General features: G+C 38.0%; 1 protein-coding gene across 1 annotated transcript in view; it reads left to right on the top strand.

The window, feature by feature from the left end:
* Nucleotides 1–19,359, top strand: part of COL6A6 (collagen type VI alpha 6 chain) — a 102,831-nt gene that overhangs the window by 35,944 nt on the left and 47,528 nt on the right. The window contains exons 19-23 of the mRNA XM_045559821.1: nucleotides 804–857; nucleotides 6,392–6,427; nucleotides 8,689–8,751; nucleotides 10,405–10,467; nucleotides 18,050–18,112. Coding sequence (XP_045415777.1) covers nucleotides 804–857; nucleotides 6,392–6,427; nucleotides 8,689–8,751; nucleotides 10,405–10,467; nucleotides 18,050–18,112 — 279 coding nt within the window. The remainder of the gene's footprint in view (nucleotides 1–803; nucleotides 858–6,391; nucleotides 6,428–8,688; nucleotides 8,752–10,404; nucleotides 10,468–18,049; nucleotides 18,113–19,359) is intronic.

The raw sequence follows: 19,359 nt of genomic DNA on the forward strand, positions 1-19,359 counted from the left end.
AGATAAGTCTCTTGCGATTAATCTCATGAAATCTCACAAGTCACTATTTGGTCATCTTATTTTTCAGGATTTTAAGAAAATATTAATAGTTATCTGGAAAATGTGTGTCTCTGGATCTTGTTGATGAGAAAATTCTCTTGGTGACTCTGTCTAAGGACGAAGTATGATCTAGTAGAAAGGACTTTGCTTTGGAGACAGGCCTAGGTCCCAGCTCATGCTCTCTCCCTTGCCAGCTCTGAGGCTTTGAGTCACTTTCTATAAACCTCAATTTTCTCATCTGCAAAATAGGGTGAATGGCTACTTTAGAAGGTTATGGTTGGAATTTAATGACTGTCCCTGCCACATCATAACCTAGTCCATACTTCTGTATCTTGGGAAGGCTTGTGAGTATTATGAGATTTTATTTACAATATGGTGTTGATCTAGACAGGTTAGTCAAACAGAACAAGATACCCAAAGGTAGAAATCCAAACCAGTAGCACCATAACTAACACAATACGCTTCAGCTATTCATGCTGTGGTGACACAGTAGGGACAGTTTGATTTGTGTACTCTGAGACATGTTCCTCAAACACAAGTTAGACAGTGTGGAGAACAGATGAAGGAACCCATGTCATGGCATTTAGTCCTGCTGTCCCTCATAACCCACACAGAGATGTGATTTACAGTCAGAGGAAGTCAGTGCCACATGCCACAGGGCTCACTGGTATGAGGCTGTCGATCCTCCCCGGGGTACAAGCTGAGGTTAAAGGGGAAGTGCGTCCATGTAATTACCATCATGCATCTGTCTGTTCCTTTGACAGGGTAGAAGAGGCTGGCCAGGCCCTCCCGGAACACCAGGCTCCAGAAGAAAGACAGTAAGAGCCCTTCTAGACAAGGAGACCCACTGCTCTGGTAGCTTCTATCGTGATGAAAATGGCTGATTGTGGGGAGTGGGTGGAATGGTTCCGCGGGGGCTCACTCCCTTGGGGAAACTGAGGACCAGTTTCCGACTCTCAGTCTAGGGCTGGCAAAGGACTTGGGAAATAACAAAAAGAACAAAATTTCTGTTTGCTTGGAAAAGCAAAGAGATTATAAAAGACAATCTTTATCCAATAAGAGATAACTTTAATGAAATACACTTAAATGCCTGCATTAAGGTCTAAATTCAGCCTGTCTTGTCTCATTTACAAGGTTTTTCTTTCCATTCTTTATTTAGTTATCCAGCTTTCTCTTTTTTCACTCCTCAACCCAAATAGAAAATACTTTAAAATTAAGCACAAATAAAAACTAGCTTAGTATATTGCACTAATTACTCATTGTATTTTCTGAGCAGAAGTTCCTAGAAACAGCTATTATATTTCATGAAGAAAATGTTTTTGTACCTTGGAGCATACCCATGTTCTTTGCAAGGCAGAGAAAATGGAAATAAGAGCAGTGATTAAGTTTAAAGTGTGCAAAACTTGATTGCTGGGAAAGTGTTTTAATAATGCTGTTTTAATGCATATAAAGATAAAGAAATACATTTGCTATTCATTTTACTTTCTAAAAGGGTGTAGCCAGCTTACATACGCCTGGAAAATATTTTCAACTTAAAGAATATCATCCAGGAAGTCTTGGCATATGAGGATGTACTTTTACTGTTTTATGGTCTCTAGAGGCTAACACAGTATCACTATGTATTATTTAAACCACTCCACTCCTAAGAAATATGACTCCCATCCTGGGTCATAGATTCAGCTGTGTCATTCAGAAGGAAAAGTAGGACGTTTAGTTAAAGATGGCAGAATAAAGGTGTTTTTCACTCTATCCCTCTTTTGTGCAACTCATCAAAAACAACAAAAGAAATTAAAAATAGAGAAAGAATAAGCACAGCTTCAAGCCACAAATGATGACAAATACTGTCCAAATATTTCTACATCTGACCCATAATGAGTAAGGATTTAGAGAACTGACACAAATCCACTCAGACGCAAGCAGAGATCAGATTTCCCTAAAAGTAACTGCCATAGTCCTGAAAGAGCTGGTGAACAAAATCCAGGGGCACTGTAAATTTTGAGAAGAGCAGGGAATATACCTATTGAAACACAGTTCAACAGAAGAGGCAGAATGAATGAAAAACCAAAAAATATTCCATTTTTATTATCTACAACTAGTGACCAAGGCCATAGTGGCTGCAAACAATGAGAGAAGCAACAGTGACTATCACAACCCAGAGAAATTACGACTTAAGGAAATTTGTGTGAGTTCCACGAATCTCTTAAATGTCAAAAGTAGGAGGAGGATATATCCCTAAGGTAAAAGAAATAATTCATTTGTTTGAGACAATGTATCTATGTCAGAACTACCAGCCCAGCTCCAGCTACACCTCTCCATTAGTTCTTCAATAAATAGGTGGTCCTATTTAAAGACAGTTAATGATCAGAATTTTTAATCTTTATTATTAATTAGATGATTAATCAGGACCTGTGTATAGAAGCTGCAAGAGAGAGAAGAAAAACCATGTGCAAAGGGCAGATGAGCCCTCACTAGAAGAGGAATTATTTAAGGAAAAATTTGAATTCTGGCAAATAATTCTTCAAAGTCTCAAAGAAACAAAGACATTATCGTTCTTTTAAAAATCTCAAAGAATTGACGAGACAATAGAAAGTAAAGCAAGCTAGTAGTGCTTGAGGGAGCAACGCAAGGAAAAAATATAGAGATGTAAGATATGTTACCATGTGACATTACTAATTCTGTTTTATTTTTATTCTATTCAAGTAAAATTAAATGTAATATTTTAATTTTAAAATAGCTTGAATAGTATGATCCCTTTTTAATCAAAACTACCACTATTTAGAATTCTATCTGTAAGAATACATAAAAAGGTGTCAGGAATCATGATTACCAAATGCTAATGATAGTTATTTCTAGATGGAAGATTTGGAGTGATTTTTAAATTTTTATTCTGTATGTTTTCTGCATTCAAATATTTAAATATCAGCATATATCATTCTTGCAATAAAGTCATTCTTTGAGAAAGAAGAAAAATCTACAGTGTTCACTGAAAACATCTAAAATGCAGGTAGATGAGCATGGATGTGCACTTAGGTTCTGCCGAGTGGATAAGTGGCTGGAGGACAGCCAGTGATAGGATGCGGCTTGAAGGAAGGTGAACCACGGGTGACCCAATCTGACTTTCATGCGTTCGACAGACATTTATTCAACATCTACAATGTACCAGATACTCCACTAACTACGAGAACTATAATACAAACTCAAGTAAGACAATCTTTTCTCTCAAGGAACTTAGAATCATGTTGTAGAGCATGATGTCTCAACCTCAGCACCACTGGCATTTGGGTTAAATCACTCTTTGTTGTGGGGGGCTGTCTTGTGCATTGTAGGATGTTTACATCATCCCTGGCTTCTACCCACTAGGTGCCAGTAGCACCCCCAACTTGTGACAATGAAAAATGTCTCCAGACATTGCTAAATGTTCCCTAGGGAAGGAGGGTGCTAAATCCCCCTCTCCTGTTGAGAGCCCCTGTTGTAGAGGGAGACAGGCCTGCAGGGTTAGTAAGCTGTTGTAAGTGCTGTGTCAGGAGAATAAAATGGGCTGGGGAAGAGGGAGGCAAGGAGGAAGGATCAGGGCCAGAAAGCAGCAGTGCTGGGGGGAGATGGGCGAGATTGCGGTAGGTTGGCTCTTTCTGAGCCAAACTTCGCTGAGAATTAAAACAGATTCTTGTGCCAGGGTTAATGACAGGCAACTGTAGCCTTAAACCAAAGCACAGCCTCCATTCCTATTCAGTCCAGAGGGCTGTTAGTTATGCTGTGCCCTTTTCCTCCCTCTTGGCACTACTTGAGAGGTATCCTGAAGTGCTCTAGGACAATCATGCATCATTGTGATTGTTTGCCATTAAGACTCAGTGTTAATGTGATGATTTATAATCAAGAATGCCCTGCTTTTTTTTTTTTACCAGTGATTCTGTCCCAAATCAATCCACACATATCCAGGAAATTTGGTACCCTGGTAAACAACCAGAAAGCCAGGCTATGGGGGACCAAGGGACTGAGTATCCTGTTGTGGGTCATCGTCCTCTCTGGTCCTTTTGGGGAGATTTTCCTTCTTGATGTCCCCATTCACATTCTCCTTACAGATAAGTGAGATCATCTAGGTGTGTTACCAGACGTCTGCAAGTCTTTGGGCAAGCCAGTAATACATTTTTCGGATTTCATCTTTTCCATATGAAACATTTGAAAATTTTAGGCAAAATTGCAAAATCATCTCCTCTATTTCTTTATTTTCTTTCTGTCTTTCACACCTGCCCAAGGTGTCTCTCCCATGACTTTCATTTGGAGCTTAAATGCCAAGTAGCCATTAACAAAGGTGCTAGGTGATTACTTCTGAAGATGTTTCCATTATTTGTGTGAATAGTGAATTAAAGTCTGTCTCATCCATTAGGTTCATAAACTCCTGACAAGGGACAGGAGTTGGGTTTTGCTCATCACCACCCAGCCCAGCAGCTCGAAGGAAACACAATAATTATGTGTTGCAATAATTCATTTTCATCAAGCCCTTTCACAATCAAATCTAAGGACTCAAAGGAATAAATGTTTATTGATGATATTTCAAACATTGTGACAGTAAACCAGAGAAAGACTTTTTGAATGGGGAGGTCTGTTCCACATCCCTTAAATCCTATCACACTGGAAGCTCTTTGTTTTGCCTGAATATGAAGTTCCATTCAGTTCTTCCTACTACAACCAGATATATCCATCTAAAGCCAGGGCCTGACCATGCACATTTCCTACTCCAGGAACCCCAGTGGCTTCTGCTAAATGTCATAGGAACCCTTCAGCCTAGTGCTGTCAGCCTAGAAACCCTGCTACTTCCCTCTTATCTCACACTTTTGACGCAGATGGCCTTATTGCTACTACCAAATACACTTTCTATTTTCCTGCCTCTACTTCATTACTTAGGCTGTACCCTCTGCTGGAAAGACTTTGTATATCCTCTGCCTGTAAGACTCCGTATATCCTCTGCCTGTAAGACTCCTTACCCGTCCTTTGAAACCCGTTTCAAAGACCTCTTCCTCCAGGAAGATTTTCCTGATTTGACCAACCGGATGTGATCGCTTTCTTTAAAACTAGTATCTCTATCTTTCCCTTTCTTATGGCATTTGCCATACTCTACCTTGTAAATATTTGTAATATTTATTTCCTCCTCCCAAACCCAAAGAATGGGGGTCCCCTGAGGCAAAAGACTGTGTGTGCATTTGTGTGTCTCATCTTTATGCTGCCATGGTTCCTGTTCAGTATGCTTTGTGGGTATATATATATTTTTGGTACACATTTTTCTGAATAAAAATGAACTAAATTGAATCAGAACAGACAAACCCTTGTGCTAAAGGAGTGGAAACAACTTCTTTTCCTCCCTCTGATAGAGGATTAAGACTTTCATCTCAAGGTGACTCATCAGTGTTTTAAAGAACTAAGCCTCTAAGCATTCCCCCAAATATACAGTCTGTTTCCTACATAACAATAGATTTTGATTGAAATATAGTTAGTGGAATTTAAAGTTTGCATTACTGGCCTCTCAGAACATCTAAAGTAAATTTCCATCAAGACAATGTTGTCTGATTTTATTGAATTTTGCAAATCCTGAGTTTTGATCTTGCTATCATCTTACAGAGTGATCTTAAAAGAGACAACAAAATGTCATTGTCTTTTGGTTCCCAGATCTATGAAATATTGATCGGGAATATACCTAGACTCTACACTAACATATGAGAGTAGCAGACAAATCCACTTGATTGTGTAGCACCATTATTTTGATTGGATAGTTTATTAATATACTGAACTGAGTAACTTTTGAATGCTTGAGATAATTCTTTTATTTCTGATAGATATGCATATTTGGTTTTTTAAAAATAAAATTAGTTCGACTATCTTTAATTTCTGAACTTAGTCTACAATAAAGTTCATGGAGTCAGTTGTTCTAGTTTTTCCTCTGGCCTCCTGCCTTTTGGCTAGTCCACTTCTGATTTCTGGCTTTTGTGGTAGTTCTTGGGGAAAATTGAAAGAAATAAAATTCAAATCAGTCAATTTTGCAGCTTGTGAACAGCTCTAGTAAAAGTTTAGTGAAGAATGAATTATTGACCACAATCTACTCTCATAAGTATCTGTAGATTTCAATTGTTTATTATTTCACTTGTCAATTATTTCAAGGAGATAAATATTCAATTGCCCTGGATTAGAAATTTAGAATTGGCAACATTTTGCTTTCATGGTACAATGAATAGTTAAATGTTTTGAACACTATATAGGAACTTTTATTTATGTCAGTGCCCAAAGGGGTCCATTACTAATTTAAATGAAATATAAAAAGCATTTCTGAATTAATTATATCTACCTTTTCCTTCTATTTTAGGCTGCTCATGGCCGAAGGGGACATACAGGTCCACAGGTACAGTGATTTTTTTTCCTAAACTCCAAATGATAAATATTCCACATTCAATCAAGGAGCTGGAATAAAGGCGCTATAAAGTCTCTTCCAAGCTCAAACTTATTTTGCTTTTTGATGACATGGGTTATGGAATAAAATGTTGAAAAAAATTTAGGCTACAATTTCAAGCATTCAGATCATAAAAGAAAATGAAAATTTGCCCACTTATCAAAAACCATAAAAATTAATGACCAGAGACAGTACTTACCCCAATTATTGTTAAATTTAACTTTGTTTAGATTTCAAGTACAAACTCCAATAAATTTAGAGTTTGTAACCTTTCTTTAGTGAGTAAGCTTTTTTTAGATTTTTGTTCAATTAACTTATGATTGCATAAATTTCATATAAACCAAGACAATACAATACAATTCTAATACAAATTGGATATTCTGAATATTTTGTTCAAAAAGTTGGTTAAACCAAAAACCATGTTCTATCTGCTTTGCACATGTTCATGATACATTATACATGCTTCATGAACTTACAATATTTATGAAAGAGCAGTTGTGACTTAAAATTTCATAAAGCACACATCCTCAGATTAAAAATACAATGCAGATAAATAATGAATCCATTCTCAATGACAACATGATGAAAAAGAATGTTAAAGGTAAAAATCATCTTAAATATGACCAAAGAGAAAAGACAGTTTTACTCATGAAAAGAATGACAAATTAGGTTTCAGCAAACTTCTGTTCAATAGTAATACATACCAGAAAACAGAGTAATGTCTTGAAAGGGCAGAGGAAAAATAACTGTTAACTTAGAATTTTATACCTAGCTAAACTTATGAGTGAACGTAAAATAGACACTTTTAGACAAAGAGTTTATCATCCACAGACATCACCCACACACGCATATACACTCTGTCTTAGTCCAGTCCTGCTGATATAACAAAATACTTTAAACTGGTTAACTTATAAACAACAGAATTTTATATCTTAGTCTTAGAGGCTGGGAAGTCCAAGAGCAAGACACCACAGATTCAGTGTCTGGTGAAAGTTTGCTCTCTGCTCCAGAAATGGTGCCACCTTGCTGCATCTACACATGGTGAAAGGGGCTAAATGCTTCCTTGAGCGTCTCTGTAAGGGCACTAATCCCATTCAAGAGGGTAGAGCCCTCGTGACCTAGTCACCTCTCAAAGGCCCCACCTCTTAATACTATTGCATGGGGGATTACATTTCAACATTAATTTTGAAAGAACATACACATTCAGCATATTGCACAATTCAAAGTTATACTTCAACAAAAAGGAGAACAAACTCAGAAAAATGGCATCATATAAATGAAATGAGATTGGAGACAGTGGTATTAAGAAATTTCTTCTTTCTGAGTTCTAGGAAAAATTATTAGTAAGGCATATTTAATCACATCTAACTATATAACAACTGAGATATAAACTTAGGTTATTTTAATAGTTGCCTAAATTAAACCTTCTTAATTCTTTCTAACTGTTTTTGGAATTTTTACTGTGACAGAATCCAAGAACAATGTGAAGGGAATGCTCAACTTTTGATCCCTAGATATTTAACTTATTTTAATATACATACAATGTTAGAAGATGCCTGGAGATGTTTGAAGAAAATGTGAAGTACATTATTAGTTTTCAGGCCATATATCCAAGTTAGAGATAATACAAATTTTATAGAGGCTGGGCCTGGTGGATCAAGCCTGTAATCCCAGCACTTTGGGAGTCTGAGGCAGGAGATCGCTTGAGTACAGGAGTTAAAGACCAGCCTGGACAACATAGCAAAACCCCATCTGTCCAAAAAATAAAAAACAGGTGGATGTGGGGGTGCACACCTATAGTTCCAGCTACTCAGGAGGCTGAGGCAGAAGGATCACTTGAGCCCAGGACTTTGAGTTTACAGTGAGCTGTGATGGCACCACTATACTACAGCTGGGGAGACAGAGTGACACCCTGTTTCTAAAAAAAAAAAAAAAAAATCTACAAAGTAACAAAAAATATTACAAAAAAAAAAGAGGGGTATGTGTGTGCCTGTGCATACATGCGTATATAAAAAGACCAGAAGGAAATAAATGAACATACCAACTGTGGTTCTCTGCTTGATGAGATTATAGATTTTGTATTTGCCTTCATTTTTCACGTTTTGCAAAAAATCCTCCATTGCCATTGTGACTCGAAAAATATGACCTTGCACATAAAGGATTCAAAATTATTAAAAAATCAGTGTTAACAGGTTGATTCTTTCTCACCACAGGGAAAAACAGGCATTCCAGGCCCAGATGGACTTGAAGGCTCAATGGGACTCAAGGGCCCTCAGGTACATATCAAGACCAATGAGGGTGTGAAAACATATAGAAGAATCTAGAAGTGGAAGAAACTTAAACCTTGATAGAAACCCTCAGTCCCTCCTTACAGAATGTCTGATGTTTAAAGTTTTCAGGGTAGTAAAGTAAGGCGGCAACACAGTATTATGCAGCCCTTGGTCTCCTTTGTCTAAGTTTTGTCCCAGTCAAGAGTTGAAGTGAGAACGAGTGTGCTGGGAAGTGGGCCCTGTGTGTTGGGTTTAGGGTAGGTAAGATACTCCAGGGAGAGCTTGAGCCACGGAAAATGTTGAGCCTCAAATCTCAGAATTGTGGTCAATTTAGCACAGTAATAGCTCAGTGTTACAAATCTGGATGCCCATGATGTAGAAAACTTGGCTCTACTCTTAGGAAAGAATTGCTCGAAAGACAGCTGGAGTCTTCAGCAGGATGATGCACAGTGTGATACTCAGCCTGTCCTTTCCAGCTCTCTTCTCCAGGGAGCTGCCTCCAGCACATTTTCCTCTGCAAAGAGCAAGCCATAATTGGCTCTTTGCACTGATCACATGAGGGGAAAGGGGAAGCATGTGCCAGAGAAGGCAATATATATGTAGCCTAAAATAATTCGAGAAGGGAAAGGAAGTCTGACCACAAAAAAGTTTGAAATTTTTTTTCCTCTCCAAACTTAGTTTTGAAAGCTTGAGAAATAAGACAATCGAGGGTTCTGCTTTGTTCAAAATTTTAATCTACATGGTTAAAAAAAAATAGAAGTATTATATGTTGGCAGCTTGGTGCATGAGAGTTGGGGAAAATATCCTTAAACACCAAAAGAGAAATTTTGTCCACATTTTGCCAAGAGTTCAGAGCAGTAAACAGCCCTCCCCTTGGACCTTTATCTCTTTCTAGATTGATTGCTTTTCTTTGTCATTACTTGCCAGCTGAAGGAAGCTCACTTTTCTTACCTCCAAGTGAGAAATAGTTGGCACTGGGGCTATGGGTAAGCATTTCAGTAGATTGACTGGTTTTACTTCACGCTGAGCCAGTCTATAGCATTCCTTCTTCTATTTCATAGACCCTTACCTTTTGGGTCACATAATTTAAGAGGAGAAGCAAAAACCAAACACAGCATGAAGGTTTCTCTGAAATATAGCATATGGAAGCTCCAGCTAATAGACAATATAATATTCTAGAAGTAGAAATATCCAAATTTCCTCCTACCACATGCCATATCTTATTTATGACCAGTCTTTAGTGTGGTTATCAAATAGAAAATTCATTTAAATATTCTGGTTTCAGATTTACATAATTAAGGATTATTTTTTTCTTTTTAACATAGGAAATGTAGGGATTTGGAGTATGGAAAATGCTTCAGATAATTAGAAAGCAATATTGAAAGGCTCAAATGCTCAGTGTTTTTTCCAAGCCCGGGTTATTTTGCTGCAAATGCCCAAGCACCTAAATTTCAGACTGGACATTCATACTTCCGCATGAGTGAGGAAGACCTCAACAGACCAGGACAGAGACAAAGGCATAATTGGAGCTCTCTCTCCAATATCTGTCCATCTTACTCAATTAGCATTGCCACCTTTAATATTCAAGTGTTCTCTTAAATTTAATATTTAAGTGTTCTCTTTCAGGGTGAAAATAATGCTTTAATTCTATGTACTTAGGGCCCGAGAGGAGAGGCTGGTGTCAAAGGAGAAAAAGGAGCCCTGGGAAGTAAAGGGCCACAGGTATGTAATGAGAGTGACTGCATCTGACTTCGATCTTGGGTTTAATATGGATGTGTTTGTGGTTTCTTCTCGGCAGATGGCATTACTTACTGCCTAGGAATGAGGAAAGCTTATTAGGTTCCACTTCTGTGCCCCGATGTGGTAGCCACATCACATCCTGGCCCCATCTTGCAGAACCGACTGTCATTCTGTCAGATGCAGAGGTGGAAGATCTAGCCCCCTTTGCTCAGCTGAGTTAAGAATTTCTCCTCTATGTGAGTCAGTCACATCACTCCCCTGATCTCGATCCTCTTGGGGCTTCCCATCACCCCCAGAATACAGCTTACTTTGGTGGTCCTCAGCCTTGCATATGAGAATCTCCTGAGGAGACTAAAACATCCAACCCTCCCCCAGAATACTTAAATCAGAATCTCTGGAAATGGGGCCAGGGTATCAGTCATACCCTGGTGACTCTTCCCAGGTGATTCTAATACATATCTAGGATTGGCAATGACTGCCCAACATTAGAGCTGCTCCAACATCACAATGTGTAAAAATCCCCTAAAGAACTTGTTAAGGTGCAGACACTGATGCAGTAGATCTGGACGGGGCCTGAGATTCTGCACTTCTAATGAGCTCCTAGAGGTGATGCTGATGCTGCTGGTCCCCAGACCATGCTTTGAATAGTAAGGCCCTGCATGATCTGGCCCTTGCCTACCTGCTAGTGTAGTATATATTTATTCACTTGGCTGTCTATCTCCCCTTCTAGATTATAAGTTCCATGAGGGCCAGGACTTTGTCTTGTTTACACTGTATCCCCTAAGCTCCAAACAGCAGTACCTGACACATAATAGAGCTCAACACATATTTGTATAGTGAATCAGACAGTAAATGAATGAATGAGACATTGTTGGGAGTTGTGCTGTTCCACTAACACTAGGATAAAGGGAATCCATTACTTTGTGTTGATTAAACTGGGCAATGACTCAACTCTTAAGTGGTTGTGCTCATCATCAGAAAATTTAAGACTATTTGTATAAACTTGTGTTTCATGACACTATTTTAAAGCATCTTAATTACTGCTCATGAAGATATTTGTTCCCAATTCTAATGAAGGTGTTCTTTCAAAAAGCATGAAAACTTTAAAATTTCATGGTAGAACTAAATTGACGAAAATAACTATTTTACATTTATATCTTTGAACCACTAAAGTGCTTGCTGGCACCACAAATTGAGACTTTAAAGAAAAAACAGTGACTACCAAGAAAAACACATATTGGGTGATTAACTCATCTGTTTATATAAAATATTGCAATGTAGATGGGTTGCAATCTAAGGGTCTTGGTGTTCCCCTTGCTCTAGAATCCAAAATTGCATGCAAGTGGCTATTACTCAAATAAGTTATTCTATTTGCTCTGTAGGGCACCTCTGTGAGTGAGTCCCCTTTAATCTTGCTTTGGCAAGATGGGTCATAGTCATAAATCATTCAGCCTCTTGGCATTGCCAGAGTTAGCCAAAAGGCACCACTTCACTTGTCTAGCTCTTCCATTTTCTGGCTGGAAAACATGGTTTTCTTTGCCTGCTTGTCTTGAAATACTCTTGTCAACACAGTGAAAATGCTGTTTCAAAAATGTGTGAAATTTTTTATGTTCAGGACATGATGAATGAGGTCTCAGAATTGCTGTTTCCAAAGGAAAACCAGAGAGACAAACATAATCAGATATACAAGAGAGTGTTATTCTTTACTGGTTCTATAAATCCACTGCCAAAGTATTCATATTGTTTTACAGCATATAAGGACCAGCCACTGGAGTGGAATAACAGGAGTGTTTTCTACATGTGGACTTTAAAGTTGTTCTTAGAATATACATTTTGAAAAAGGGATGTGATTTCTGTTGACAGTGTTCTGAAGACTTATTAACTTACACAGTGTTAGGGCATTCTGTGTAAGCCAAATGTGCGTTAATCCAGCCAAGTATGTGACTATGATATAAAAGAATACACATTGTATGGGGGAGGGACACACTTGTGGCCCTGGCATGGGCGAGGCAAACACATTTCATGTAACCCAAATGTTTGTACCCCCATAATATCCTGAGTTAAAAAAATAAAAGAATACAGTTCGTGGTACAACGAAAGGAAGAAAGGGCTTTGAAAGGAACGGTGTATTCTTTTGTACCTTCCTACATTCCCTCTGTTTGACTTGACCTAATGTCCTACCCTAATTTGATCAATGCCTGGAAAAACAATGGAAAATCAGATACAAAAATACTAATTCCAATTGAAGCTGTAATTATTCTTTAAATACTTATGCTTTCTTAGTGAAATAATAACTTAGTGAATAAATATTGGAATAGTTCAATGCAAATTTGGAATACAAAGTAGAATTTCTGTTGTTGTCTTTACAAAGCAGAGCATAATGGTAAAGGGCATAGACTCTGGAGCCAGACTGCCTAGGTTTGGTTCCTACCTTTGATTCCTAACTTTGTATATAGAGAACTGTCGAGGTGAGTTTGGGGGGCCATAAATGGCTCAATATGTTCAGAGCATAGGATGCATGGAGAAGTGTTAAAAGTTAAGGATAAAGCCGAGTATTGTCAAAATTGACATCTGAGATGTTTTGGGGTTTGTTCTTGCATTAGCCCACCACTTGATGACCTCTTTTTATTTTCTCAGACTTAGCTCATATCTGATTCTTACAGAAGCTGAGCATTTATGCTTCTTGTTTCTTCCCAGTTTGGTATTTGTTGGTTGTGAGTTTTTGCAAGATTTTCTCCCATGCAAATAAAAAATGGGAAGTGACAAGGATTCTTTTTAAGTGTGAAAAGAACCTGTACCTTCTGTACCTGCCCTGCCTTATCCCATCAAAAGTCAAGATATCCTTGACAATGCCCCACCACTAATCCTAAACTCCTAGTGTAATCCCTTCTGATAAGATGCTAAGGACAATTTTTTAAATGTTGACCTCTAAACACCTCTTCTAGGTCACTTAACACTAAAGTGGGTGTGATTGCCAAGAGCTCTGTTGTAGACTCTCAACATGAGCAAACCCACCCCCCACACACACAAGTTCCCATGTTGGAGGTTGGATTTGGCCCTACCTTCCTGCAACAAGTTTGGAGATTCATGTTTTTAACACTCCAATCTGGGCTGGTGTGTGGATGGCCAGAGTTTAGGAATCCTGTTTTAGGCAAGTGCCTCAGAATAGCAGATAGAAAAAAATCAGATAGAATTGGGTTTATTTCCAATTTCATCTTCTTATTGCCTGAGTGATTTTAGGGTAAATGCCTTGAGAATCCATTTTTGATTGGTAAATGTTGTTAATAAGTATCTCACTGTATTGTGAGGATTGAGGACTATATCTACTTACCACTTAGCACAATACCTTGCACAGAATAAATGCTCAATAAAAGGCAGCCATTACAACAAAGCCAATGCAGATTTGACCTCTAGCTAATGCCCTTCCCTTTTAAATGCCCTAAGCTTCTCTTCACAGTTCATAGCTATTCTTGAGCTCAAGTCAAGGAAACTCTTTGACTCCTTGATATCTTGGAAATGATAGGAAATTTTTTGTCTTTCCTTTATAAACCACCAACTTGATCCCTTATCCAACTAGCAGTATTAGAGTAGGTAATTTATCTGGGAACAATCACTGCAGCTTGAGCCCCATTCAACCAGTTACAAACCTCAGTTTGGTATTTTGTGGGATCCTGCGTAGGAAGCAGCATTGGGTTTTCTGATGACAAGGCCCTGTATATATTCATCCATCCATTCATCCCCAATCTCTTTTATTTTGGAAGTTCTTAAAATAGGATAATCTCTCATTGGGCTTGTGTGTGCTTGGGGTAACTACATATGAAATAATCTCCCAGAAATCTCCATCTCAAAGAGTTCATTATGTCTGAAAGAAGCATGGAAAGTAAAAGTAAGCAAAACTTCCAATTTGTAACTTGTTGTTAAGGACAATTAGAATCTCTCTACTTCCCTTCTCTGTGAAGTACATGAAAATTTCATGTGGAAAACCAATACTATAAACACCCTGTTTCATCCGTCTTGGGAATCATTCATGGGTAGGTATCTGGATAGATAGATAAATAGGTGGGTGGATTGACAGGTTCTAGGTACCGTATGATGTTCCAGAGATATGAAGTTATGCCCTTTCCTTCAAGAAGCATGCAGTCTAGTCTCTAGTGAACAAGAGAGAGAAATAAATTAACAATTATTTTTTGTCAAAGTATTACTATCTTTATTATGCCATAAGGCAGTATTTTATACATTAACTCAGCTTACAGTAGAAACATTTTATGTACAACTATACAGTAACTGCTGCACAGATAGCTCCAACTTAAAAAATGGGTTGTAATTTTAAAGTCCATTGAGTTGTATGATATATAAATTAGAAAATATTTTCTCTTTAGAAAATAGTAAAAATGATAACATTTCCCAAGTCCATTTAAACCAAATAGTAGCCGAGTATGTTATACATTTATAAATATGATTTGAATTCTGGGATCTAGGAGAAACATTAGTTTCATTTATTCAAACAGTTATGTTTTTCTTAAAATTAAGTTATGTGAAGTGAAATTCCTATTATTCTTCCCTATTACTCTTGATTTATGCCTTAATTATTTACAGAGTAGAGGAATCTGGCACTAATGTGAGATCCAACATCGGCAAGGGCTTCAGAAATTCTTCCTGAAACAGTGATGCTAAATGTAAGGTTTTCAGAAAAGCCTTTGTACTCTGTACCTCTCCCTAAAGGGACAAATGGACCAGCTAAGGGTAAAACTTACATAAGTGTGAATACATAAGACAAACATTTGGTGACTCAGATGGTTTGATGTGCATGAACATAGAGTGATTGAAGTAGTCACAGAAGATGAGGCAACAGAGGCAGGCAATACCAAAACTGAGAGATTTTGCATATTAAGAAGGCCTTAAACTTTATTCTGAAAGCTACTCAGAATTGAGAGTTTCATTTTTTCATATGTTCATTAGCCATTCTTATATCTTCTTTTGAAAAATTTCTATTCATGTCCTTTGCCCACTTTTTGATAGGGTTGTTTGATTTTTTCTTGCTGATTTTCCTGAGTTCTAAATAGATTCTTATTATCAGTCCTTTATCTGATGTGTAGTATGTGAAAATTTTTTCCCATTCTGTAGGCTGTCTGGTTATTTTCGTGACTGATGACATCTCTTTGGTTCTCCTGGAGAGAGTTGGAACCCATTATATTAAGTGAAGTATCCAAACAATGGAAAAACAAACATCACATGTACTCACCAGAAAATTGGTTTCCCTGATCATCACCTAAATGCACATCGGGGAAGGATACCAATTGGATATCAGACTGAGATGGGGGGTGGGGGGGGATGGGTGTATGCCTACATGATGAGTGCGTTGCGCGTCGTCTGGGGAATGGTCATGCTTGAAGGTGCTGACTCGGGGAGGTGAGGGGGGTGGGGGGAGGGGATGGAGGTATGACTACATGGTGAGTGCCAGGCGCACTGTCTGGAGAATGGACACGCTTGAGGCTCTGACTCAGGGGGATGGGTGGGACATGGGCAATGTATATAACCTGAGCTTTTGTACCCCCATGATGAGCTGAAATAAAAAAAAAAAAAAAAAAGAATTGAGAGTTTCAGATAAAGTGCCAGCATCAGCCTAACATTTTAATTCACTCTGACAAAAGGGTAGAAAATGGATTAGAGAAAGGCCAGGTTGCAGTCAGGAAAGCCAGGAATTTAGGGAGGATTCAGGTGGGCCTGAAGGCAAGTGAGGGCAATGGGCAGGGGGATGGACACAGAAAGTGGACAGATTCTACGGGCCTGGCAGCTGAGTGCTTTTCACAGGTGAGCTAGAAGGAGGGTCTAGGATGATTCTTAGGCTTCTGGCTTGGGTTTCAGGAGGAGTAAAGGGTGATAACATTTTTTGATGGAAAAAAATATGAGACTAGGAGTATGATTTAAGGTAGATATTATTTTTGATAATTCCTATGGGTGTCCAATAGGTAGTTTAATATGTGGGTATAATGTTCAGTTGAGTGGTTGGGACTAGAGATGCACATATTTAGGAGTCATTATGTGGAAGTGGTATACAAAGGGAGAAAAACAAGGTCAGAAGACAGAGCCTTAGGACAATGGAGGTTTAAGAGGCAAACAGAAGAAGGGAAATCGTTGAAGGTTAATGAAAGGAGACTGGAAAGGGATCAAGACCACTGTAACTTGGTGTTACAGAAGCTAAGGGAGAAGCATCAAAGAACACGTGATCACACACAAGGTAAGGACAGAAAAACATCAACTGGGTTAAACACGAAGGTCATGGCAGTTAGCGCCATGCAGTGGTGGAAGTGAAAGATGGGAATGGGTTGAGAGCTATTTATGGAGGGTGAAGAAATTGAGATTTTTCTTTTAAGATGAAGAAGGAAGGGGGAAAGATGGGAGGTTCTGGAAAGATTGTCTTCCTTAGCAATCAATTCATTGTTCAACAATCCTATTAGGAAATTTTTCATGTCCAATTTATTACATTTTTAATTTTTGAAAGATGAACATTTGTTTTTGTTCTGAACAAAATAAACTTGCTAAGTATCGTGCTTATTATGCAGATTGGTTTATTTATTTTTGAATTACAATAGCCATGACCAAAAAAAAATGTTAAAATGATTTCAATTCACTGCAATTAGGATTACTTACAAATAACTGTAAACAGTTTTACCAAAAGAGATTTCTCTTGCCATATGTTTGGATATCCCAAAGGAAAAATCTGATCCCAAGTGTTAATAACAGAGAAAGGCAGTTGTGTAGTGTCTGAATTGAGATTTTAAAATGTTCAGTCTAAAGCTGTTCCAATAAAACATGCTTTCTAGAACGTTGGAAGCATTTCTGTTATATCTAATAGATTTTTCCATATAGATGTGTGTTATGTTTATCCATCTGCTCAAGTTTTATAATTAAGTAAGATCTTAAAGCTTTCTTTATATGGGTCTTATATCTTTCTTGTTAAAAATCATTCTAAGCATTTTCAATTTTTTTGCTTTTGGAAAATGGGAATTTCTTTACATTTACTTTTCTAACTTATCACTAGGAAAAAGAAAACTAGAATATTTCTCTTGTACTATTAATGCCTAAATATATTTTGTTATTAATGCTAATTGTTTTTAGTAAAGTTTCTTGAGCTTTCTAATGTACGAATTATATTATTTGCAAATAAGGACCAATTTACCTTAAAAAAAATGCTTTCTACAAAAACAAGGGACCAGTAAGAATATAGTTCAAGGCAAATGTCATTTGAAATGACTTCTTTAAATGTTAGACATTTTAGCAACATCTGTTCCAAGAACAAAACAGTGAGAACCTGAAATATCTTTGCAAGACTCACAAGGAAATACAATCTTTAAGGCAACATCTGGCATGAATTACTTTATTAATTTTCTTTTATTTACTAGGCTTTATTTGACAGCTGTGATACTTTTTTCCAGAGCAGGAATCAATACAGCCATAACTCTTCTCCCATCTGTGGTTCATTTTCCTCTTCGAAGAGACAAAAAGGGTTTGAAGGAAAGTTGCTTTATGTTTTGCTATATTCAAAATCCTTATTTTGTTTCAGGGGCCTCCAGGACCCGGAGGAGAACCAGGAAATCAAGGCCATTTGGGAAGCCAAGGAAATAAAGTAGGTCACATTCTTTATATCCACCAAAGTGGAGGTTTTCTGCTCAAGAGAACTGTGTCTATTTGTATTAATATTAGCCAGAGCCCTTTCAACACAAAGGAGAATATATCTCATTGCTCCTAAACCCTGGCTTGATTCTTAGAGAGCCAGCAACCTCTAAGGACATGGGTGTGGACCTTGATGAGGTCAGGGCTTCCAGCTCAGCATAATTTCATGAAGGGCTACACCCAATTAAAGCTTGAGGGATCTCAGAGAATGAGGGCTATTCTGGAGCAGGCCTTCCTTTTTCTCTTCCAACCTCTCTATATCCCTCCCTTCATTTCCTCCCTTGCTTTTTCTTTTTCTTTTTCTTTTTCTTCCTTCCTTCCTTTCTCCCATTCATACAAACGCTCGCTGAGCACCTTTTGAGACCAAGGCACTGTACTGAGCATTTGCCCAGGCCGAAATGCCGGCTCAAGGAGAGCAGATATCTTTGTTTTATTTGCTAATGCATCTCTAGTGTGTAGAGCAGTTCCTGGCAAATAATGCATGCTTAGTAAACATTTGTTGAATGAGTGAATTTCTGGGTTGCCTAACAATAACCTCAACATAAAATCAATGCCATAGAATTTAGAATATTCTCAAGGCTATAATCTATGACACAAAGTAGACAAGGATGAGGGGCTTGAATGGAGGTTTAAAACTAGCATTAAAAGATGTATTAAAAGACTGTTTGTATTAATATTAGCCATTCTTCATTCATTATCTACGTTGTCTACTTTTTCTTACATCTTCAGCCTCTTCCTCCTGTCTGGCAGGAAGGAACAAGAAAGTCTGTGGTGACTGACTTTATTCAGTAGCTAGTATGTTTGTATCTAAAATTTATGAATGAAGTAGATGAACACAGCCAGACTTTTGGAGAATATTAAACAGGCAACCCAGTGTAGAAGTATGATGAAGCCTGAGAGATTGGAAGCCAGGAGACCAGTTGGTACAGCATCATAGTCTCCAAGACAAACAACGATTGGGTGACTTAACAGGGTGAAGACTTGTGATGGTTCCAGAGGACTCTTCCTATAAGAAATTGAGGGAGAGAAGTGGGCTAGATGACTTGGGGGCTTCCAGCATGAGTGATAATGTCACCACAGACGTAGGAAAGTCATGAGGAAGAGTGCATTTAAAAGAGAAGAAAAATCACTTGATTTGGGTGTTAGAGGGAAATGTTTAGGTCTACTGCTCACATCATGGCCTGAGCTCTGCCCCCGCCC

Source organism: Lemur catta, chromosome 1, assembly GCF_020740605.2.
Source record: "Lemur catta isolate mLemCat1 chromosome 1, mLemCat1.pri, whole genome shotgun sequence".
In the NCBI taxonomy this organism is placed as follows: domain Eukaryota; kingdom Metazoa; phylum Chordata; class Mammalia; order Primates; family Lemuridae; genus Lemur; species Lemur catta.